At 53.8% G+C, this 24,764-nt stretch overlaps 1 protein-coding gene across 3 annotated transcripts in view; it reads left to right on the top strand.

Moving 5' to 3' along the window:
• The window catches only part of CRHR1 (corticotropin releasing hormone receptor 1), a 30,288-nt gene extending 11,355 nt beyond the window's left edge, over nt 1-18,933 (top strand). The window contains exons 3-13 of one of the 3 annotated variants that reach the window (XM_074562220.1): nt 7,096-7,215; nt 8,479-8,564; nt 9,656-9,762; nt 10,128-10,248; nt 10,519-10,672; nt 10,919-10,979; nt 11,874-11,946; nt 13,073-13,158; nt 14,914-15,049; nt 15,252-15,293; nt 16,496-18,933. In XM_074562220.1, the coding sequence (XP_074418321.1) occupies nt 7,096-7,215; nt 8,479-8,564; nt 9,656-9,762; nt 10,128-10,248; nt 10,519-10,672; nt 10,919-10,979; nt 11,874-11,946; nt 13,073-13,158; nt 14,914-15,049; nt 15,252-15,293; nt 16,496-16,636 (1,127 nt within the window). In that variant the 3' untranslated portion in view covers nt 16,637-18,933. Of the gene's footprint in view, nt 1-7,095; nt 7,216-8,478; nt 8,565-9,480; nt 9,526-9,655; nt 9,763-10,127; nt 10,249-10,518; nt 10,673-10,918; nt 10,980-11,873; nt 11,947-13,072; nt 13,159-14,913; nt 15,050-15,251; nt 15,294-16,495 lie in introns of those variants that run through there. The other 2 variants (XM_074562221.1, XM_074562222.1) reach the window with 2 other exon arrangements.
• Nucleotides 18,934-24,764: the final 5,831 nt, after the last annotated feature.

Here is a 24,764-nt window from a genome sequence, read left to right as displayed (position 1 = left end):
GGTAAGTGGAGCTCAGCGCCAGCCCTCATCCTCGGGGTCCATTTAAGCCCTGCCTGATTCAGGCAGCGATTCCTAGGGAGGGATATTTACAAAACTGCAAACTTTGTTTTGAGGCTATTTAACATGGAGAGTTGTTAGGATGACGCTAATGAGAATTGCAGCGATGCCGGGAGACTTAATTTGTTAGTGCCTGCGTAACCCTTGGGAAATGGCACATGCCGATAACACAAGCCCAGCGGTGTCCCGGCGCGTGGCTCAGCAGGGCATCAGCTGGATGTGCGGCCTCGCGCCCGCGTGCAGCATCCCTCCTCTGAAACGTAGCCCAGCGTGGGTTCTCCTCCTCTCGCGGGTCACCAGTCCCTTCGTTATTTAATCTCACACTTTTTAATGAGGATGCATGGCTGGACAGTGATATCACCAGGGCACCAGCGCTCTCCGAGGCACGTGCACTGAGCTGGAAAAGTCTCTGCTCACAGAAGTGTGGTGGAGAGAGACCCGGGGTGATGCTCACCGGGCTCATGGGGTGCAGGCGTTGCAAGCAAACCTTCATCCTAGGAAGCAAAGCAGCTGATCCCCGCAGAGCTCCCTTGTCCTGCCCTCTTATCAGCACTGACTTACCCACCTTCCTTTAGGCGTGCTGTCCCCAACACAGGGCAACGTCCCTTGGAATTGAGAGTCCTTGCGCAGGCGTGATGGTCCAACCTCGTATTTTAGGAACGCGTCATTAATACCTCTCGGTGAGCCCCTGATTCTGGCCGGTGCTGGGACACACGGGCATCCACGCACAATTGGCCACTCCTTCAGAAAGGCTGCTTTCCTCAGCAGCAGTGAATGTTTTCTCCTCCAGGCTGAAATCATATCAAGCTGGACTTGAGGTGAACATGGTGCATTAGGAAAGTCGCGTCAGCGGCACCCCCAAACATCTAGAAGCCAAGAAATTCCCAGATTAGGCTTGCAAAGGAATGCAGCGAGGATCAGCATCCCTTGTCCGGGGTGGATAGGTGCCTGTCCCAAGGGCTCCCAGCCAACAGCTTGCCTCAGACCACAAATTTGTCGAAGTGATGATTTCAGCTCCCCGGGGTCTGTGTGCAGCTGCTCCTCACCTCGCCCTGCCACGAGGGGAGGGACAAGGTCACTTCACCCATCGGAGCAAAGCATCCCCCGGCAGCTGCAGGACCGCTTCCCGTCGGGGCACTTCCCTGGAGAAGGAAAGGGGAATCTGAGCAGATGGGAAAGCCTTTTCCTAATTAATAGATGAGGCTTTTCCAAAGCAGCCCAGCAGAAAGCACTCGAGCAGAGCGAGCTCGGAGCGCTCCCCGGGTTGTTTGGCTGTTTGTAGCATTCGAGCTTGGATCAGCCCAAGGAGTTGGCACCCCATTGCTAATAGCCCCGGCTGGTCCTGGCTGCACGATTCACTCCTTTAAGCTGTTAAACTGTTATCACAATAAATTGTTATCCTCAGTCCTGTGTGCGTGCTCAGGAGAGAGAGGGGAGCCCAGCTGATTCCTTCCCAGGAACGCGACGTTTCCTGCCATGCAAGTTCTCCTAAAGCAAAGGAAAAATGACACCAAAGCTAGGCAGAACTGAATAGAAATGTCTTTTTATTTTTTAAACTGGAGGCTTTTTCAAGGAGGGGAACGGAGCGTAGCTTGGCATTGCAATAAAGCGAATCAAGTTGGTCCAGATATAGCAAAAGCCTGTGGCTGAGAAGCACAGGGGAGCAGGGAGCGATGAGAGCATTTCCTTCGCAGGCACTTTATCAGACAGGTTTGGAAACACGTTTCACAGCGGGTGACAGTTTGACCAAGAGACTTTCCACACGCTCCAGCTCAGCTCCCCGAACCGCTGACGCTGCTCCAGCAGTCCCCGCTCCTGCCGCTGCCGTTTCATTCACCCACTGACTCCCCCGGGGGAGAGACTCGAATTTAAATTCATAAAGGTCAAATTAACAACATCAGCGCTTCTTTTCCCTTCAGCCTCGTTGGCATCTCTCCCACCAAGGCAGAAATACTCATAAAGGAGCTGAGCAGGGGCTAAAGAGGCAGCAATGAGTCCTGGCAGGGACTTGGCACCGAGGGAGAGCAGTGACACTGGGGCAGGTTTGGGAACCGTAAAATTTGAACTCATGTATATGGAAAAATCATAGTGCCTTAAGTGGGTACTTGTATCGATAAAGCCATTCTGCTCCATCATCTAGGACACGGGGATGTCAATAGAAACTTGCTTATATTCATAGATTTTATTGTAGGGGAGGAGGGAAGAAGGTGATGAGATTTTCTGGTAGGAAACAGTGTCCTGGCACGTCTCAGCGTGAGCGGCAGCTACAGCAGTTAAACCGCGCTTTGGACTGGATGCAGTAAAATCGTTGCCAGCTACTCTGTTCAGTCGTAGCCAAACTCCAAGTCTTTGCTAGGAAAACTCTGCCAGCGAGGGATTATGCTGCTTCGCTCACCCACCAGCAAAGCCTGGGGAATAAACCACTTGCTGCTACTGTTGGTAATAACACAACGCCAACCACTCTACGGGTCGTATCAGGAGAACAAGGTATTCCCCGAAACCCAGCCCGCTACATTATGCATTCGATAAATATATATGCTGTACATGGTCAATCTCAAATGACAACATTGAGCAGAGGCACCAAATACCAATGGCAGAAGCTAGGTTTGATGCCTCCTATTTATTCTTCTCCAGAACAGAGGCAAAGACCCAAGGGGACCATTGGTGATGGTGAATAGCAACAAGCCGAAAATTCATTATGAAGACACTTTGCTATCATAACACTTAATTAGCCCGTGTAATTATTTTACATTGAGGATCACGGAACTTGAATGCTTGGGAGGATTGCTGGGTTTTTTTTAAGGACCGGACTCCTACAAAGATAAATAGGAATATCCAAGGCCACTGAAAGCAGTGCTGGAGGTCGGCTGTGAGCAGGGATCTGAGTATTTGGAGGCAACCACAGTGTCTCCCAGCCATATTGAGTAACCAACCCTGACTCAGAGAGAAGGCAAGCAGCTCCACCACCCCAATTCCAACCCCGCGTTAACATCAGTTGTCCCCCAGTGTCATTTCCCTCAATGCCTTGAGGTGTTATTCAAGCATTTAGCTCCGCAGATGGGAATGAGCCACCCCTCCTGGGTACACCAGCGGCTTGAAATAAGAGCATCCCCCCCAAAGACCCCTGCTTTGGGGAAATAAGGTGTGATTTGGCCCCTCCTGCTCCACCAGTGTGGTGGAGCTGCTCAGGAGGGATAAGCGACCTTTTGCATGCCGTCTTCAGCGAGGATATTTTGATTAGATGGGGAGATGAAGCCCTGATTACCAAATGCAAATGCTGCAGCAGGGACACCCTCAAGGAGCCAGAGGCTCCAGGCAGCTCAGGAGGCAGCAGCAGCAGCAGCAACGCAGTCACCAAGGACATCAGGGATGGACTGCGATGATTGTGGTTGAGTAAAAGCTCAGGACGGGCAGAGATACGAGCTAAAACCTTTCAGCTGTTACTCAGCCTCCTGAGACGCCTTAGATAAATAACCCCATCACTCCCAACCATGGGAATGAGCCTGTGATTCAGATTGCCATGGTCTCTCCTGGCCCCTTTGCGTTGCGCAAGGGGAGAGAGGCTTGGCCTGAGGTGTCGCTGGGCACACAGCAGCAAGCTGGGATGCTGCGTTGGTGCAAAGCTGCGCCTGGTGTGAGACGAGAACGCGTTTACTGGCACGGTTATATCAGCACAACCTTTGCTTTACTCCTCTTCATACCCTCCCTGCAATGGTTGGATGGTACGGTAACGCTTCAGACCTCCTGGCATCAGCTCAAGACCGCTGTGGCCACGTGTCTGGTGGTGCTGGCCCAGGATAAACACACTCCATCCTCTTTAAATTTCCTCAAAATCTTTGACAGATTAGCTGGGACCGGAGAGCTTTGCCCTGCCAGGCTTCGCACGCTGCACGCCTTCAGCTCGGAGCCATCTCAGGGGCCTCTGGGAGTGGGGGAAGCAGGCTGGAGAAGGATGTTTTGTATAAACAGGAGGGATATTGCTACTGTTATCCTGAGACAGTTATTGTGATACACTTGTCTCTGTGTAAGTCCCTGGACGGCCGCTTTTTTTCCTTCAGAAGAAAGAAAATGCGTTATGTTGCTTCAAAGCAACACAACCCGAAGAAAATAGGGTGAGAAGGGATTTGAGTGACTTCCCCCGTGCCACATTCCCCATCTCAAAGCAGGACTGGCTCCTTCCTACCCAAAATGCCGTGTTTGTGTGCAGGAGGGAGCCAAATCGGGGGGATGGGGTGCAGGTAGGAAATTCATTGACCTTTCTTGCCGTAACGCTGCAAAGACCAAAGCCGCGTCTGTGCACCCGACGGTGCTGGGAAAGCTGGAGCAGACGTCTGCAGAACCTGGGAGAATAATCCCCCTGCAAATACGGATGGGCCACGAAGCAGATATGAAAGCATTTAGCACTGATACATGTAATTTCCATGCTAAACAGTGCTTGAAGTGCCGGGAGCCGCGTGCCGCTGGGGAGCAGCTGGAGCAGATGGTCGTGCTGGGCAAACGCGATGTCGAAGCCCTCACGGCACCCTTCGCCTTCGCTGTTTTACTTAACCCTTCCCCAGCAGGAGATTTTTTTTTTTCTTCTTCTTCTTCTTCCTTATACGCTGGGGAGAACAGAAAGAGCAGCATCTGCTTTCTGCAGCTTTTCTTCATCAAGCATTTCTTAGCGTGAGCCTGGGAAAAATATTACAGGCACCCACTAGATTAAAAACTGGTGGGTCAGACCTCAAAATGCCACCTACAGCGGCGGCGGGGGGAAGCCTGCTGTGCACAGGGTGAAGTCCCAGGAGCCTCCGACAGCCTCTGCTCGCCTGGCTGCAGCCCCCAAGCCCGAATGTCACCCCACAACCCCGACCCATGGGACAAAGAGGGGGCTGAACTGGTGATGCTGCTCCAGCTTCACCCCGCATCCCTGCCGTGGTGGGACTGCCAGACCCGTCCACTCCGGTTGTCATCTGCTGGGTGGCCGTAGTGCTTTAATAAGAGTGCCAATTAGCATTAAATCAAGTGCCTTGGAGAAATGTGGAGATGTTAAATGCAGACTTGAGCAGACGCGCAGCAGAACAACGCCACCTTTGTCTGACCACATCATTTCCATGAATCTGCCTTGGGTTTGGTTATTAATGGTATTGCTGCGGTTTTGTTCTCCTGACGGACAGTACCGTTGCTGCCGCTCTCTGGCTCTGCTGACTTTTAATTACTGAGCCTTCCTGCTTGTCCTCCCCGAGCAGTCTGCGCCTGTGCCCCAGCACGGCCCCTGGGCTGCGGGAGGGAAACCGAGGTGTGGGCGGCGGGGGGAGAAAATGGAGTTTGTGCTCAGCCCCATCGGTCACAGGGAGGGTTTTCAACGACTGCATGAGCTGCTCTGGACATTAGCACTCTGCAACCCCCATTTTCCTATGCTGGGTTATTCCAAGCAAAGCTTTTCCTATTCCAGACGCTCATGCGGCTTCTCACCTGGGTGGATTCCCAGGTGGCTAACAGGGAGGGCACTCGCAATTTAACTTTGTCCTTAGTTGAAGCAATTACCGCTTGTTTTTTCTCTACCTGGATGAATATTATCATAAAATTTTAAACAGGGACTTCATTTTCTGTGACCCTCTATTTCTCTGTCAAATTTGGGTCAAAAACAACTAAGGAGCTCAACGAATGCAAATGGCTGCAGATAAGCACAGACACGCACACTAGACGTGATTAAATGCACTTTGATCCTAAGAAATAGTGTCTTAAAACAGTTAACTTAAAGTGAAGGTTGCTGCAGCAACCATACACATTAGCAAAGCTAAAAGCAAAGGTCATTGTTAAAATTAATTTCTCACTACAAGCTATGGAAGGCAGAAGGTAACACTCACCACGCTCTGATGCTTCCCCAGCTCACACGCTTGGAAGTTGTTTTCCCTTACAAAGACGTTTGAAGAAACCCCTCCTTTTCTTTGAAGATTTGCTCTGAGAACACCCCAAGAAACCAAGGAGCCGATTTTTCCAATAATCAGTGAGAACAGATATTCCCCCGTGAAAGCTTTCATCATATTAACAACACAATATTTTTTTTTTTTTTTTTTTTTCTGTTCAGTCGCTCTTTAGCCAGCGCTATCTGTAGGAAGTCTCAGGAAAGGCATTCGAATAACAACCATTGAGTCCGGGTGGAGTGGAAACGCGGTGTTCTCACACCCAGAGAGCTGTGAATTGGGGTGTTTTGTCTTAGGAAATGGCAATGTCTGTCTCTGCGCCGGCAGCACAAACATGTCGGGTACCCGGGAGTGGTTTGCACTGAACTCTGCCCCTTCCAGGGGTCTGCTGCCTGTCACGGATTGTATTATATGGATATTACAGCCGTTGTGCTTCCTACCTCACTTTGAGATGTAGCTAGGGCATATTTAGCTACAGTACATGTTGTTCTAAATATACACAAATTATACATAAAAAAGCCTGCAATCTGGCCTACCTAATGCCTCCGTTAGCACGCTTGTGTAGCTGGGAAAAGCACACAAGTCCTGTTTGCAACCTGAAATAGCAGCAACAGACTTGGAGCTCTCTTCCCAGGAAAGGCGGGAAGAGACCAACGGGAATGGCTGGGCAGGCGATCTTGCAGCCGGGTGTGAGAGGACTGGAGGGGCTCTGAGGAGCGTCCCACCAGCACCAGGCTGGAGTCATCCCTGGGAAAGGGAAAACCTGGCTGTTACGGGGCTGGGTGCCAAAGTCATGGTTGAAGAAAGGAGCAGGGCTGGAAGACAAGAGCCAGGGAACCCCAAGCTGACTTGGGAAGCTGGGTCAGAAAACAAGGCTTGTGCCAGAACTGGGCCTAACCCAGGTGCTCAGACAGGACCAGGATGAGAATCATGGTCAGGATGGATCAACCAGCCCTTGGGGAGTCTTGGCACAGACCCCCTTTGGTGTCTGCCATGAGGCTCTTCTGGGGGCTGAGCTTGCCATGACCCATTGTCCCCCATTCTCGAGGCAAACCTTGAACCTTCAACAGCCTGGAGGTGGCCCACAGTGGCCCACAATTCTCCACTAACTCTCTACCCTTCTTCCCCACAGGTCCCCAGTGCAACGCCTCCGTAGACCTGATCGGCACGTGTTGGCCCCGGAGCGCGGTGGGACAGCTGGTTGCTCGACCCTGCCCCGAATATTTCTATGGCGTGCGGTACAACACCACGAGTAAGATGAGCAGCACTGGGGGGGGACACGGTGGACGAGGGATGGGGGAGTTCAGAGAGCCATGAGCATCAGGGGCATGAGTGACAATACACCCCTGGGTACAGAACTCGTTGGGGAGCTCTGTGGGATCCATCAACCAAAAAAGAAAAATGCCCTCATATCCCAAATTTTGGGAGAGTGGTTTCACAGCAGCAGCTTTATAAGCACGTCCTCCTGGACAGGGCCTCATGAAGGGGGAGGAGGCTGATGTCCCCATCTTGGGGACAGGGGAAGAAGAGTGAGCCTGCCCTGCTGTCGGAGGTGGCACAGAGGTCTGCAACCCCCAGCTGAGCAAGGACTGGGGGACCTTGAGGCGCATCCCCTCCCAGCATGGGTGACTGCGTTGTCACTGCCAATGATGTGCTGGGAACAGGGGACAAAGCAAAGGCACTTGGAAAGTGCCCAAAGACATTCCTAGCACCTGGTTGAGTTTCTGACCACCCAAGTGCTGCTTTTGATGAAAAAAAACCCATCTTGCTTCCTGCAGAAAACATCAGTTTTTCCGTCCCCCACATTTTTGCGGCAGTGGAAGACGGCGTGCGTACGGCTCCTGCTCTGCGGTGCCTCTCATGCCGTTACAGGATTCTCTCTGCGTTAATCCCTACTTGTGCCTGCCTAAGAGCCATCCCCATCCCCGTCCCATCCCGTCGCCCTGATGAGGCTCACGGTCTCTCCCGTTAATAGCTGAAGCCCAGGATCGCCCCAGTGCTGGCATCACCCCGGCGCTGACGCTAATCGGGGGCTGCTCCGAGGCTGTCGTGGCCGTTCCTTCCCAATTAGCCTTGCCACTTGCCGTCCTTGCTGAGAGGCAAAGAAAGCTCCTAACGCAGGGAAAGAAGTGAAAACCTCATGCTGCCATTGAAGCAGCACTCACAGGATGGCACGCGATCGGTGGAGCAAAGGGCGCAGAGGAGAGGAAAAGGAGAGTCAAACTCATGCTGCCCCCACTGCATCTCCGTGGTGGGAGGCGCTGGGGACCCCAAGTGCCAAGGGGCAGGGCTGGTGCAGACCCAAAGCCCTTGAGCGGGTCTGAAACGTTCCAAGCATTTTGGTTCTGCAACCGCAGCCGCGGCAGCATCTGAGCTGGCTTCAAAGAAAAACATGCCGCTGGCTCGATGCCAGCGACCCCCTCCGTAAGCGACAATCACCAGGTCATCTGACAATGCCATCTTTGTGCCCATCCTCACACACCGTTAACCCTTCGACATGCACCCTGTCTTTCAGATAATGGCTACAGGGAGTGCCTCGCTAACGGGAGCTGGGCAGCGCGGGTCAACTATTCCCAGTGCCAGGAGATACTCAGCGAAGAGGTAGGACCTCAGCAGCTCCTCAGCCGGGCTTTGGCAGGAGGGTGAGGGACAGGCAATGGAGTTCTGAAGGACAACAGCATCCAGGTCAGGAATGGCCCAAGGGAGCTGTAGGCTGGGCGTGCAGCAGCATCCCAGATATAAGGTTGCCTGCAGCATATATGACCCCTTTCTTGATTTGCATTTTCATTCCCTGCCAAAAATAAAGCCATGCCTGTTTCCTTCCCTGTTAAAAATCCAAGAGGGTTTGTGGTGTGAGGTCTCCTGGCCCCGGGGCCGCTGGATGCAGATCAGCATGCCCTCCCGCCCCATCACCCTCCTCCAGCTCCCTCCTGACGCAAGCACTCAGTGCAAACCCCATCCCTCCCTGCTGACAATGAAATAAAGGAGATGTTTAGGAAGCTGGAAAGGATTTAAAAAAAAGGGAACCAAGAATTATAAGCCCCTGAGTAGGTCAAGCCACCCCTCAGAGCAGAGGGGAAGAGATATGGGCTGTTCATTTGCAGTTGATAACCACCTCTGGTATTTAAGATGCTGACATCTCTTGCCAGGAATGGTTTTCTCACTCAGTTAATTGCTAATTCACAGGTTGGATGAGTGCCTAACAGCAGGAGCAATCAATTAATTTAATTATCACTCACATCTTCCTGAGATCCCCTGCTCCCTCTGCCCAAATTCATCCCAGCCTTTCAGCTGCCCTCAGGGCAACGGGGAATGAACTGAGACATCAGATGTCACGTAGCTGGCGAGCTTGGCTGAATTACAGCAGGATTTCCTCAGACGAGGGGCTGGGGATGTCCCAGCGCTGAGGAGCGGTGATGTAGGGACAGCAACCCTGAGCTGCCCTGGCGTGGGTAGGATATGAAATGCCTGAGCCCTCTGCAGGGCCAGGTTGCTGCCTCTCCTGTCCTCCATCCAACCAGCCACGTCCCCTTCCAGCCCCACCTCCACTGTCCTGCACCAGGTGGGCTCCAGTCGCCTTGTGAAAAAGGGCCCAAAACGTGCGGTGCAGCTCTTGGATGTGATGTGGTGGTTTTGTGATGGTGGTGGTACCCGGGGCTGCTGCTGACCCTCTCCCCATCTCCCCCCACCAGAAGAAGAGCAAGCTGCACTACCACATCGCCGTCATCATCAACTACCTGGGGCACTGTGTCTCGCTGGGGGCCCTCCTCGTGGCCTTCGTCCTCTTCATGCGCCTGCGGTGAGTGACCTGACTGGCTGGGTGGACAAGCCCAGAGAGGTCACCCCACGGCCATCATGTTTTGCCATATCCACCCCCATGGCCATTGCTTTCCAGTCTGGAGGGATCGTGCCTATCTCAGGGTTATTTTCGTCCTGCTGCTTTTTTTAACGCACTTGGTTATGGAGGCAGAGGGTCCTCCTTGGTGCCTTCCAACTCCTGGCCTTGGTCCTGTGCACCTCACCCAGGGCATGGCCCCAGCAGCTCACGCTTTGCGTCCCAACAAAGACATTCAGCTCCACAAACAGTCCTGTCGCCCAGCCCACATGTGTCCGGCCCCCAAACACCCACCATGCTCTGACGGTCCCTTATCTCCCCATCTCCAGGAGCATCCGCTGCCTGAGGAACATCATCCACTGGAACCTGATCACAGCCTTCATCCTACGCAACGCCACGTGGTTCGTGGTGCAGCTCACGATGAACCCGGAGGTGCACGAGAGCAATGTGGTAGGTGCAGCTCTGCCAGGCAGCTGGCCTCAGCCCAGTCCTGAGCTGTTGGGGTGTGCGGGGAGCTCGAGGACCCTAACAATGATGCCACAAAAGCAGCTTGAGGGGCCAAACAGGGCTGCCTGCTGGTTGGAGGACAACCCCAGCTTATAAGGAACATGGGTTCAATTGCTCGGCTGCAGTCTGTGTTGCTCTGTGTATTGGTTTCACCACCGTTAACACAGAGCTCTGCTCTTCACCCTCCACGTCTCCTCTTAACACCCTCGGCAGGTCTGGTGCCGCTTGGTCACTGCTGCCTACAATTACTTCCATGTCACCAACTTTTTTTGGATGTTCGGCGAGGGCTGCTACCTGCACACGGCCATCGTTCTCACCTACTCCACGGACAAGCTCCGCAAGTGGATGTTCATCTGCATTGGCTGGTGTAAGTACCAGGATTTCCCCTTCACCCACCAGGTACCCGGGGCTATAGTGATGCCCACCCCCATCCTCTGCTCCAGCTCTTCTTGTACCCAAATAGCTACAAGAAGGTTGCCAGGAGCAGGAGGATGGGATTTGCATGCCCATATCAGCTCACCCAGTGGTTTACCCTGTGCGAGAAAATTGCTGTTACAGCATGATTTGGTGGCAAGGTTGCACCCCTGAGACTCATCCGTGTGTTCATCTGCAGGTATCCCCTTTCCCATCATCGTTGCCTGGGCCATCGGGAAGCTGTACTACGACAACGAGAAGTGAGCCTGATCGCTCTCATTCCCCATTCTCCTTCCTATCCCAATTACCCACAGCCAGGGGCTGTGGCAGGCATGGATCCTACCGGGAAGGGCTGACACGAGGCAGGGAACATGGAAAGGGTGGGAGGAAGAAAAGATAATATTATTCCGTTCCTTCTTTTATCTCACCTTTAGGCTTTCTGCCGCATGAGCCCTGCCTGCGGCCGCCTGCTGCTGCATTTTTCCCTTCAAAGGGCAAATTTTTAAGGGGGGAAAAAGCAAGATTAAGGCAGAGCTCCTACAATGTGTTTGCTAAATGGAGCTGGAATTTAATCTACCAGCAGAGATATAAACTACCACCACCTGAGCCATTTTCACAGACACTTGCTAATGGAGGACTTAACAGGCACCTGAGAGTTCATCCTGCGGACTGAGAAGTTAAAAGGAGCCCGTTTAGATGAATGGCAGCTTGTCTTGTTTTTCGGTGCTAGTTCTGCCCCCTGACTTCGGCAGCCCTGTGCTACACACGCAGGCAGGGCACTGATTTAACAAAACCCCAACAAGGTGCTCCCGGGACACGGATGCACCTGCATGAGCTCCCACAGGGTTTGCTGGGGACAGAGCCAACCACCACCTGGGGGCATGTGAGGTTGTTCCTGCTTGTCCTACAATAACCAGTTCCCGCATCCGTACGGGGCCCATAAACACCCCCACAAGCCCCCAGGCGCCTCTATACACCAGGTTCCCAGGGAAGCTATTCCGTAACGGCTACAGCAGTTTAAGCTGTAGTGGTTTCACCCTGTGGACAGTGACTTACAGAGATTGTGCAAGGACAGGAGTAAATCCAGGTCACTCACACTGCAGGCTTGTCCCCAACACCAGATGTCCCCGACGCTGCTTGTCCTTGCCTTGCAGGTGCTGGTTTGGGAAGCGAGCGGGAGTTTATACCGACTACATTTACCAAGGCCCCATGATCCTGGTGCTTCTGGTAAGAGCAAAGCGACCTTGCTTGCTAAAATTAGAGTCCTTCCCATCTGCACGTAGGATAAGGAACCAGGGTCTCGCCCCCTCCTGCAGCATCGCCCCGCGGCAGCGATGCCTTTCGCCCTGCAAGCCCAGCTCCCTGCACCCAAACTGCACCTTCAGCAAATCTGGGCGCCTAACCCGCAATGAGAAATGGCGTGCAGGGATCCTGATGGCTTGGGATGGACTAGAAAGGGAGCCTGGAAACCTCATTCCGATAGGGGTGGTCCCATCGGCAGACTCCCACATGCATGAGTAATTCCCTCCATCCCTGCCCTGGCACTATTTGGGTGCAGGTGGGTGCCCTGCCAAGCATTCGCAGCAGCCTGGGGACCTCAACCCCATTCCCCGATCCACATCGCTTTGCTCCTGGCCCTTGGCTGAGCAACGATGCTTGGACCAGGGGCCATAGGGAGCATAATTTGCTGGGGCTTTGCCCTTTTGGGAAGGGACACAGAGGTGGCATGTCACAAGCAGCAGTGCCAGGGCCCAGCCCCTGTTTGTAGGGGGAAAGCCGTGCACGAGGTCCCACAGCTTTTCCTCCTTCCTTGCCCAGTGCTAAGAAAGCCTGAGGGAGTACTAATCACCAGCACCAACTGGCCTGGCTGACTAATTGAGCCTGCTTCTCATTTCCCAGCCCGTCAGGTAGCCAGGCCACTTCTAATTTGTGTCAATTGTGCTCGGGTCCCAGTGCTGCCTTCCCGTGCCTTTGTTAGCGGTTTGGCAGCTGGGAGAGTGGCCAAGTGGCTCCTTGCTGTGACGGCAGCCACTCTCCCCAAATCCCTTCGGCTGCCTTATATTCCCCCTCCAACTTCTTTCCCTTCAGCCCTTTCTCTAACGCTTGCTCTCCCTCGCCGATCTCCTGATGTGTCCTGCTGCCCTGCTCCCTTGAAAAAAACCTCCTAAATCTTATTGCTAAAGTGCTTTAAGAATGATAAATGCAGATGTCCTGTTCGAGTGCGTGGAAGGCAGTAGACCAGGTTCAAGAGGAAACATTCCCATTTCCCCTGGCACAGCCTGTTGTGTGTGCTGAGGAAATGGGACGCAACACTGGGGGAGCAGACGCTAACCAGGTGCCCTCTTCCTTCCAGATCAACTTCATCTTTCTGTTCAACATTGTCCGAATCCTCATGACGAAGCTCCGAGCTTCAACCACGTCGGAGACGATCCAGTACAGGTAAGAGTGCGAAAGAAGCAGAAAGCAGACCTAGAAACTTCATTAGCGCGATTAGTGGGGATTGGAAGAGCCCCATCAGCCAAGTGTCTAGGGGATGGGAGCATGGAGAGACATCAAAGGATGCATGTGGCCATTGCATCTGGGGTTGTTCAAAAATCCTGGCCAGTGAGAGCTTTGTGATGGAGAACATGGATGGCTGGATTTGCTTTTGAAGGGAGCCATTGGGAGCTGAGTCTCTTTGCAAAAGCCTTTGCTGGTGGGACCTGATCAGCTCACCGGGCTCGGAGCTGCAAATCCTGGCGCAGAGGTGAGAATTAAATCGCTGCTTGGCAGCAAAGCAAAGGCCGAGGGAGAAGTCACGAATCAATGCCACCCCAAACACCTCCTCCGAAGCCACAAGGAGAAGGCAGCACTCTTGGCAGCACAAGGCAGGAAGATTTAACCCTTCCCTGCTGGGGAATATTTTGCAGACAACTTGGGAGGTGCACGGTCAGAGCAGCCCTCCGAAGCAGCTGGAACAGGAGAAGACACCCGGGTCTTCATCAGTGCTTCTCTGCGGATCATTTTCTGGGCAGGAATCAGGGATCTCGCTGCGTGCTGGGTCAAGAGAAGCAGGGCTGGGGTGGAGGGTGGCTTTTCCAGCTGAGAATGGAAAAATTCAGATGCTCTCATTGGGAAATGCCAGCTTGCTTCATCACGGAGTGTTGAGCTGGGATGAACGATTCAGCTTGGGGTGAGCAAAGATGAAGGTTATTGAAATAGGCTGGTTGGCCTTCTGGTTTTCCAGTATTTGCCTGATTTTGGCAGGGAAGGTTTTTCACCTTTGGGCAGAAGAACGTTTTTCCCAGAAAAATTTTGTGGGACAGGAAAGCTTGGAGAGTTTGGTAGGTTTTTAAACCGTGCAGGCCTGCTTAAACCAGGCAAGGGACAGTCCTGGAGGGCTCCTGCTCACCTTAGACGATGGCTTTTGGTAAAACCTGATGGATGCCCTCGCTACCATGGCTGCTCCCCCAGGGAAGCCACACCAGTACACGTGCTGTCCCTGGTTTGACAGCCTGAAGATGCTCGTGCCTTCGGTTATTTCCAGCTCCTCCGTGCCATCTGCCAGCTTGTGTCGGTGGCTGTGGCTCTCCTCCAGGTCAGCGATGCAGCACAGGTCCCGGGCCCCGGCCCTGCCCAGCCCAGACCTGCCAGGGATGACTTTTCCTATTTTCAGCTAATGTTGGAATCTGTCCATTAACAGGATTTTTTAAGCAAAAAGCATTGGCTTGGCGTTGTTGTTGTCCCCTAATCCAAACGAATGAGATGCCAAGCCCCAACTCTTCCTCTTGTATCAGCACTATTACTTTTCACAAACTGCACTTGTAATCTCATCAAGAAAAGACATCAAATTAATTATCTGAGATAAGTTTTTTCATAAACCCATGTTGAAGGGCGTGAATTATTTTATCCTCCTTAATTCCTTTCTAACCGAGCCCTAGATCAGCCAAGCAATCATTTCACGCCAGCTCAAGGTCAGGCCTCCGCTATCCACTGCCCTTTTCTGGATGAAGGAACCACAGAAGGTGCCCAGTGCTCAAACCAGTCCCATGGCTTGGGGATCACATCGGAAAATAGCCCGGCTCTGCTCCATCCTCCCCTAGTCACTGGTTTGCCCAGACCCAGAGAGACCAGTCTGGTGCTGGGAGTGGGATGGGGAGAGTTCTCATGCCCAGAGCCGCCCTGCAGCAGCTCAAGTCCATGTTTTCTCCCCAGGAAAGCAGTCAAGGCCACGCTGGTGCTGCTGCCCTTGCTGGGAATAACCTACATGCTGTTCTTCGTCAACCCGGGGGAGGATGAGATCTCCAGGATCGTCTTCATCTACTTCAACTCCTTTCTGGAGTCCTTCCAGGTATGGTCCTCAGCGCTAGCTTCCGACCCAGTCCCCCCACCAAGGGATGCGGAGGAGCACAACCTGTGGCTGATGCCTCACCCTGTTCCTGCCCCCTCCCAAAAACAGACCTCCCCAAACCCCAGGGCTGCTCCAAAGCTCCTGAGCCTGGGGGTGGCTGCTGGCCGTAGCTCCATGGTGACTGCTGCTTGTCTCCTTCCAGGGCTTCTTTGTCTCCGTCTTCTACTGCTTCCTGAACAGCGAGGTGAGCACCAGGGGTTGGGGGCGGGGGGGTGGTTTCTAGAGCCTTCCTTGCCAGCAGATGCAAGCTCAGCCCAAGGCTCTGCCCCTGCACAGAGCTCAGAGGGTGCCGGCACCCAATGCCCCAACTGAAGGCGTCTGCCATATCGGTCAGTACGTTACCTCCAGCTCCAGACACAGGCTGTGCCTGGATGGGAATGGCTGTGGTCGGTCTCCTCCTTTGGAGGAGGAAAATCGACCCCTGGGAAGAGATGCTCTTGGGATGCACCCATGCAATTTGGTGCAGCAGAAGGGCCCAGTGTCCCCTCATCCCTGCGAAATCCTTCCCCAGGGTGATCTCCGCACACCCGGCATATGGACAGGGGCATCTCCCAGGCTCTGACCCAAACCACAGAGAGCAGAAAGCGAAGGAGGTGAGAGCAGAGGCTGATCGTGGGGCTGATCATTTGGGCAGCTCTTTCCTCTGTCTCCTCCCAAATGATCTTGCACCTTTGCTGGCTCAGGAGGGTTTGCCCCAGGCAAGCTTGCTTCATTACAAAATCGGAAATAATTGATGCAGGATGAAAAGGGACTGGACCAGGGCTAGCTGGTGAACCGGGAGCATATCACACCGTGCGATTCATGGTCCTACATCTCTCAAGCCCAGCTGGGCTGGCTGGGGATTTCGGTGCTCACCCAACTGCACCGTCTCAGCCGCCAGCATCCAGTGCCCACCTCCCAGGGCCACCCCACGCTGCAGTCAATGGAAAGGCATTTCTTCACCGATTACCTGCCCCACAAAGCACTTGGGCTGTTGTAGGGTGGAATTAATGTCAAAGAAATGCCACTAGCATGAACCAGACAAGCTGTAAAACCTCCCCAACTATCTCTCGCTCCCCTCCCAGCCCCTTACAGCATCCGATGCAGCGTGTGAGATGCCGGCTGTCCTGCAGAGTCCCTTCTCAGATTTATTTCACCACCTTGTTTCCATTTTGTGCTCAGAGGCGCCATTGGTCGGGTTCATCTCTCTTCACAGCTGCAAGGGCTGCGTTTCACCAGCATCCCATCAAAGGGTGCCCTGGGAGGTGACAGGGGCTGCCGGGACCCTGCAGGGTTTTGGCAGCAATTTTGGTTGAAAGGCTGAGGATGGGGATGGTTGGTGCGTCTGAACAACTGCAGACAGCTGTGCGGTGACTAAATGTCCTCTCCTCTCTCTCGCACCCCCAGGTCCGATCAGCTGTACGGAAGCGGTGGCACCGATGGCAGGACAAACACTCCATCCGCGCCCGCGTGGCTCGGGCCATGTCCATCCCCACCTCCCCGACCCGCGTCAGCTTCCACAGCATCAAGCAGTCCACGGCCGTCTGAGCCAGCAGCGAGCTGCCCTACGGGATGGGGGAACCAGCGTCCCTGCTGCGTGGGACCCCCGACATGGCACAGCACAGGAGCCGGGTCCTGCCTGCACCCACCAGTCTCGCAGAGGACACACAAACTCGCTGCAGCTATGGCAAACCCTACAGAAGCTCCTGTCCTGCTTGCTGGGGCAGACCTGTAGAATAGGACAGCTGAGATGCTGCTTTGTCATCTCACTGCCAGCGGTGTGACCTGCTGGGGTGGCAGAAGGCGCCGGAGGAGTTCGGAGGGGTCGCAGCAGCCTCCCTGCCTGCCTCCATCCTGGGTACAACGCCCCATGTCCCACCGCTGCCTCTCTCGAGTTTCTCGCTGCTTTGAGGTGACAGGACACCAGGACATTGCTGGGACAGCTTATGGGGCTAATCCCTTGGGAAGCTGGGTCAGCTTTCCAGTGAGTGCATGCTGGGATACTGCCGGGGGGTGAAAAACCCTCTGGGGGGACCAAAGTCCTCTGGGTCAATGGGGGATGGATGGGGAGCCCTGGACTGATGGCAGACGTTGCTTTATGTGGCTGTGTTTTTGTAGCACTGGGATTATTTGAGCCCTTCCCCTGCTCCTCACCTGGTCCCCAGGAGGTCCCATAACTGCTGCTTGGTCTGACCAGGTCATTTCTCATCTCGACACCGAAGACGTGAGGCAGAGCGATGGGGTGGGAGAGGGGAGGGAACCACGCAGGGGACAGGGATGTGTCCCATGGGCTCCGAACAGCTACACGGAGGCGTGACAGTCTGAGGTTTAGTTAATGCTGTGGTCCATCCCGCCCCAGATGGCCCTACAGGCTTTTGCAAAGCCCCTGGACCTCAGGCTGACCCCGTGCCCCTCCTCAGCGGGTGGAAAGGCGAGGGAGAGCTGCAGCAAAGTGGTGGCTCATCTCCCCAAAGGCAGCTACCATGGGGACGTGCCGTGGCTTCGCTCCCCTCCTCCCTGCCCGGCTTTTACTCGTGCAGGAGGGCTCGGTGCCAAAGCTGCTCCTTGCTCTTACGCAGGGGATGGGGCCAAATCATTCCCACGCTGGGTTAAGTGCCTTGGAGGAGCGGCAGCCTCCCTCCCCCTCGCTGGGGACCCCCTCCTGTGCAGTTCCCAGGCCCCACCAAGTCCCCGATCCACCCCCGCTGCCCTGTTTCACGTGGTCACTGACAGCAGAGAGGTCCGTGCAAGGTGGATGGGTTTACCCCAGCCTCCTCGGAGCCACATTTTCCCCGTCCCATATGAGGTCTGGGGATGTTCGGGCAGAGGGAGGATGCCCAAGGGGTCATGAGCTGAGTCTGCTCTCTGTGTCCCAGGGATTTTGCCGCTGAGGCCCTGCAGGGTCTGGCATGAGTCCCTTCACACTTCTGTGCCTCAGTTTCCCCACTCTAAAGAGCAGGCATAAGTATTTCCCACCCTGGGGAGTTTTAAGCATCTTGGAAATTGTAGTAACGTGATTTCCTCCGGATACACCACCAGAAAGGAATAAAATCTTTCTTTATTTCTTTAAAGTGAGGCATAGGCTAAAACCTCCAGGTTCTTTCTTTAAACGTTCAAGAAGTTCAGTAGCTTGAAGCAAATTCCTCACATTTTCCTCCCGCTGCGATTTCTTACCTGCATATCTACTGTGCAGCCAAAACCAGAAATACCCCATTGCCCCTAGCAACGTGCTGGGAGCAGCGACAACTCCCAGTATGATGGAGTGACCACAATGAGGACCGTGCTCTGCACATGGGGCGGGTTTTGGTCCTTGTACAAGTTGGTCCATCACCAGCAGTCCCAGAAACTGCCCCTTATCCAATATATGGGTGAGAAAAATGCCCCCAGAGTTAGGCGATAGGAAAACTGGCAGCTCCTGGCTTTATGGTTGATTTCGGAAGGGGCTGATGCCCTGCAAGGGGTAAACTTGCTCTGTCCCCACTGTTGGACAGTTTGATTTCTCTGCCAGGTGCTTTGGCAGGAGCTAATAAAGATCTACCGGCTACAGAGAAGGGGAAATTCCCCAGGGAGCTTTTTCACTGTACATACAAGTGGTGTTACCAAAAAGTGATGCGCTACGTGTTCAACTTGGATTTTTCTAAAGTGGGGTCATTCTTGGTGCAAAAGAAGATGGTAACTGAAAAACCAAAGAAAGAAACCCAAACAGAAGCGTCTGTGTTTGTGTCACTGTTTGTTCCTTCTCCTCTCAGTGGTCTGCTCTGACTGACGTGACTTTGCTCTCCGTAGCTGGAGAGTTGTGTGTATTCTCAGCCTTCTTTGATTAAAATTACTTTGATTCCTCTCACAAGGACTCTTGGGGCATGTTTATCTTTTGGAAAAGATAACCCCAGCATGGCCCCTCCCCGATTTCCATGGGAGCATCCTCGCGCTGCTGTGGGCTCAGCATCCCACAGAGGCACCTGGGGCAGCTGGTGGCTTTTTTGTCTCTTCTCTACTCCGCATCCACATGCCCATCGCATGGAGGTGGGTTACAGGCTCTCCGCGAAGGCATCCACACCATCTCATCTACAGGGGGGACGAGAAGCACCCCGTGTAGGTCTCCCACACAAGTACCATCAGAGTTAGAGAAACTCCCCCAAGTTTTCCGTGGTGCTCCCTCTCGCCAGCTGAGCTAAAACAGAATAAAAACGTAATGTGCTTTGCAGCAGGAGGGAGGGCCAATTAAACCCGAATTTCATTTCATACATCAATGTTTACATGTGAAATTCAGACACAAACACCTCTTTCTGGTCAAGCTCTTCCGTTGCAGAATTAATTTGCTCATCACACAGAGCCTTGGAGAGCGCTGTAATTTGGTAAGCGCCATGCCCATAAAGAATAATTACAGGTTCCTGCTGATTACATGATTGTATTTAAAGTTATCAAGTAATTCTGAGATTAATGACCTGCCATTCCTGTGCTCTTGACAAGGCTGTAGCCTATTGAGATAATCCTGTGTTAACCCTTGGTGTTATCCTGGCGCCTCTCGGGGCTGGGATAGGCAAAGTGGAACCGTGAGGATGGGACCTGGTGGAGCTACAGGGCATCCTGGGCTGGGAGCAAGGCAGACTCACTAGAGCCTCTCTGGCACACGGAGATGGAGTTTAATTGAGCTTCTTTATTTGATTCACACATGAAACCCACCGTCGAGTTTGCCTCCAGCCCTGGAATCGCTCCCCAGACTCAGCCCTATCATCTGGGGTTGAAGCCTGGGGGTCCTGACTGCCCTGCGCTACTTCTCCAGCACACCAAGAGCTGGCAAAGAAGAAAACCTGCTGTCCGGAGCCTGAACCAAGGAACGGAGAAGAAAGCTCACGGTCCTGACCTTCTGTGAAGGATCTGAGCTTTCATCCCACCTTCCAGCCGGGTTGCCCTGGGCAAAAAACCTCATTGCCAGAGCCAGGACCTCCCAGTTCCAGCTCCACTGCCATGAGCATGATGCACTGTCCATCAGTTGGAGGGTTTATAGCTTGTATTTAAAGCCAAGCTGGGACTATCATTCCCCTTCCTCTATCCTGGCTCAGACACGGCATCTCTCTCTGGTTGTGCACAGCTTTGGGCCATTCCTGGATGTTTAACCCTCTCTGTACCTCCCCAGGCTGGCAGTGATCCTGGAAGGGGTGGGAGGTGGGGAGGGAGAGGACATCTCGTGGCGGTTTATAGCCCGATGGGCTCATTCGTGGCTTTCAGCGCCAGCTGCGCCAACGTGCCTCCTGACTGTGATGTGTCGTCCTTCCAGCACTGCCAAACCCCGAAATAAATATTTCATCCTTTAATTCCAGTGCCCTGCCGCTCGCTGCTCTCCCCCCAGCGCGAGCCTCCCGCTGACATTTGTCACTGCAGCCGCAGTTAAATGGCTTTCAAAAGCGCGTGGTGGCGAGAGACAGGCAGCTCTCTGCCATCTTCATGAAATTTTCAAAGGGCGGTATTTTTCCCGTTTGGAGGAAATCTAAAGATCAGAGATGTACGCGCGGCTCTCCCTGATCCCATCAGAGAGCCCGTCTGTTCAGCCCTGGAGAAAAGGCTTTTCTGGCTGTTCCTTGAGGAGCCCCAGGGCTGTGCCGGCGGCAGCGCGAGTGTGTGTATCGCACAACGTGCTGGAGACAGGCATCTGCAAGGAGCAGTGATGGGTCGGTCCCACGACTGAGAGTCACCCTTGCTTGTGGCTCTGGGTCCATCCGCAGTCGTCACCCACGCCTGAGTCCATCCTCCCAGCCGGAGCCCCCAGTGATGCTCCCATGGGGATGCGCACCAAGGGTGGTCCAGGTTTTCCAGGTTTGTTCGGAAATAGTTCGGTCCCTTGCAGTCCCCAACAGCCTGTTCTCATCTCAGCCCCAGCAGAGCCCCTGCAAGCACCGTGGCCTGGCTCGCCTGCCTGCCTTCCTCTTTGCTGGGCAAAAGTTCCCATGGGAAACTATTGCTTTTAGACTGCTCAAATCTGCTGCTGAGCCTCCTGGTAGCAGGGGAAACTGAGGCATGGATTTGCACCGTGTTGCAGAAGGAGATGCTGGCCTCCGCCTGCCGAGCACCGTCCTGCCAGACACCTCTGCTGCAGAGCATCCTCCAGCCCCAGTCATCCAGGTCTGAGAGCTGCTTCAGGAGACATGAGTGTGACGGGGGCTCGGGACCCTCCCCAGCAGCCCGCAGCCTCCTTCTGCCCTGGAGGAAATAGTCCCAGAGGGACAAACCCTGACCCAAGCAGCAATCCCTCAAACACGATTGCTTTCTGCTCCGACGGCAGCATCCATTTCCAGCAGCCTGCTGATAGATTGAGCTGCCCTTCCTGGCTCTCACGGCAGGAGATCCTAATTTTAGGTGCAGCAGGGGAAGTGTCACAATTTCCCTTGCTCAGCACCGTGCCCACGGGGACCAGTGTCCCGTGGGGTCCCCCAGCAGCGCCGGTGGCAAGTGCTTGAGATCCAGAGGTCCGTCTCTCGTGGTCCCTCGCTGCTTCATTTGCTGCCTCCCCATTTTTGCATGGAGGCAAATCACAAACGACTGGTCCTCACCTGCCCTTTCCAGCACATGGTGTCGGTGACACAGCCGTCCCGGCTCAGCCGGCACAAAGTCTTCGGGGTTTGGCTGCAGAGTGTGGCCCAGCTCCCATCACAAGATGTCAGGGCTTGTGGCTCGGTCCTAAAGGATCGTTTCCGACTGCCAGAGACTGGTAGCATCTCTCTGCTTCCAGAAGGGCTTTGGCTTTGCTTGGGAAGAAGCCAGCCTTTGGGAGAGCAGATGATCCAGCCGTGTTGCAACTAGGAGGGTCTCCTGCCCTGCGCTTGCAGCTCTGGGTGCACTGGATGAGGTCTTGGACGCTGGATGAGGTCCTCCTTTGCAGGAGCATGACTTCAGCGAGGTGGCCGGAGAGTCTCAAGGAGCTGGTGGCTCTGGAGAAGCCTGTGGGTATGTGAAATACGGGACAAAAAGGGGATCCCTGGCTTAGGTGCTTGCAGCGTTCCCCATTGCAGAGGGGTTGTCGGCACAGCAGGATCCAGAGACCTGGAGGAACAGAAACAAGGAAAACCGCAGCCTGAGCAGCACATGGAAATGAAATACGCCGCAAAGACAGAAGTAGGATCTAAGTACAAGCCAGGAAAAAGCAGTGTGACTGTGCCTGCCGGTTCAAAAGGAAAATAAGATGAGATATTCAGGAAATCCTCGGATTATAGGCTGGAATGATTACATCCTTATCGAAGTTTGACCAGTGCCGCATCACTAACTCAAAGCCGTGGTAATAGAAATGCTTATGATTCTGATGAAAATGATTTGGGTGGCTAATGGGAGCTATATTTTAATGCATTAATGTAGTTAAGATGTGCTTAGAGACTGCAGGTTGACTAAGCAGATAAAATAGCCTTTTTTTTTTGCTCAACAGGGAACAGCTCGTTCCATAGATCTTTCCACACAGGGATCTTTCTGGCTGCTGCTTTTATGCCAGGCGGTGCTAAGGGAAACTCATCCGATTACTAGCGGTAAAAAAAAAAATTTTGCAAGCTGAAAGCAAGCAAGCTTACACACGGTGACAAGGACATGGGCTGAGCCACTGCAGCTTGTCACCTGCATGCCCTGGAGACTGCCCAGCCTGGTCGAGACCAGCCCACGACCACGATTTGGGGGCAGTCTCCAACCTGTGTTGATGTGTCCTGTGCAGGTGCAGCCTTGAATTAGCAGTGACCTCCCCTCCCTGCCATACAGATGCTTCTGGGACTGCCAGTCCCTCGCTGTGACACCTTCGAGATGCCACCACGTGCTTTTTCCCATTCACCCTCAGCATCCCCAGGGATGGCCAGGATCATCAGGCAGATTCCAGTACTAATGTGTTTCTGGTCCAACTCCCCAGGTCGGTTGAGACCCAACACACACACTCTAAACTGGATCTGAATGCATCCCACCCTCTCCCAGAGCAGCCTCACTGCTTCCACGCAGCATCAGGTCCTCCCAACACGGTTGAATCCTCCTGGATGCTTGTCCCCAGTGGCAGGGTGGCATTTAACCCCTTCCCTCCTTGGTGTTAGCCCTTGCACACAAACCCAACCTGAAGATGGGTCAAACAAGCAACAGGACAAGGGGTAATGGACACAAACTTGCCCCTGGGAAGTTCCATCTCAACACAAGGAGGAGGAACCTCTTTGCTGTGAGGGTGGCAGAGCCCTGGCACAGGCTGCCCAGAGAGGTGGGGGAGTCTCCGTCTCTGGAGACATTCCAACCCCGCCTGGCCGCGTTCCTGTGCCACCTGCTCTGGGTGACCCTGCTCTGGCCGGGGGTTGGAGGGGACGATCTCCAGAGGGCCCTTCCCACCCCGGCCAGGCTGGGATTCTGGGATTCTGTGACACCCACATATTTTAATTCAGATCAGCCAACATATGCTTCATCCATCTCTTTTGACCCCCTGGGGAAAGTTTTTTTGCTTAAACGCTAAATTCTGGTTGGTTTGGGTATTTTTTTTAAAGAAGGTGTGTTTCTGTCCTTAAAATTTCCTATCTATGTGTAATTCCCATGCTTTTCTACTTCTTTTTCTGAAAGCAGTGCCCCAATACACTGCTTGATAGCAAGGAACAAAGCCTAGCCCGGTCCCCAGAGATTTTCTCCTATAAAAGCTGCATCTCAGGCACGTTACACCTAAATTGCATGGGGAGATTTGAAGGCCCCGATGCAACCCGAAGCATCACAAATCCCAGCCTGGCAAAACAAGACGCGAGTCAAGCACCGCCGGAGAGGAGAAAGTGCGGAGCCAATGCCATGGCAATCGAGGAAAATCTATGCAAAATGGGTAGCAATTAAATGAGAATTAACCAGGTTGCAAGAGGAGAAAATTGCTTCTTTCAAACCCTCTTGATTATAGAGCTGAAATGGCCCAGAGCTCCCATGGCTTATCACCGGCGTGAACAGATGAAGAGGCTGTTAATCAAGACTGTCAGAAGCTTTCCCAAAGCCAAACATCCTCGCTGGAGCGAGGGCTCGGCGGGGACCTTCGATTTGCCGCAGCTTCATCTGCTCGGCTATTAACCGCAGAAGCGCTGGCCAGAGGAAGCAGACAGATTGTTGGTTTGTTCAGAAAAGGGACGGGGATTTCATGCTGCTGGTGGTGAAGGTGACACCTCTGGTGGGGTAGGATGGAGACGGACCCTCCGCAGCCCGTCCCCATCCCACGCAGCCCTTCTCCTTCCATGTGCCTGACATCCCGAAAGGCCAATGGTGTTTGCCATCAGCACGGCGGTTTAGCAGGCGAACAGGGTGTTTTGTCAGCCCACCTTGCCAAAAGCCAAGCCTTGACATGAGCTGACAACCTGCCAAGATGCGCTGGGTGCCAGGGAAGGGCTGGGGGTGGGCAGACGTGTGATTCCTCCCCCCTGCCCATACTCACCCCCCCGGCACAGGGACCAGATGGACGGTCACCTCTGACATCCGCATGGCCCTGGGGAATAAAAGGCTTTGGGAGAGGACCTGCATCCAGCCAAGGTCAGATCTGGTCCCTTGACCCCCTAAAAGGATAGACCCCAGCTCCCCCAGTCCCATGGGAAGCAGCTGGGACACCTCTCAGCAGCTCCCCTAAACCACTCTAGGGGTTTGAAGCAAGGACAGAGGGTGGAAAATTGCTTTGCATTGCAGCTGAAGCAAGAGGGAGCACGTGTGGGTG

Source organism: Larus michahellis, chromosome 18 (assembly GCF_964199755.1).
Source record: "Larus michahellis chromosome 18, bLarMic1.1, whole genome shotgun sequence".
Taxonomy (NCBI): Eukaryota; Metazoa; Chordata; class Aves; order Charadriiformes; family Laridae; genus Larus; species Larus michahellis.
Note: the sequence above shows the minus strand (reverse complement) of the source record. Positions and strands in the feature narration are given on the sequence as shown.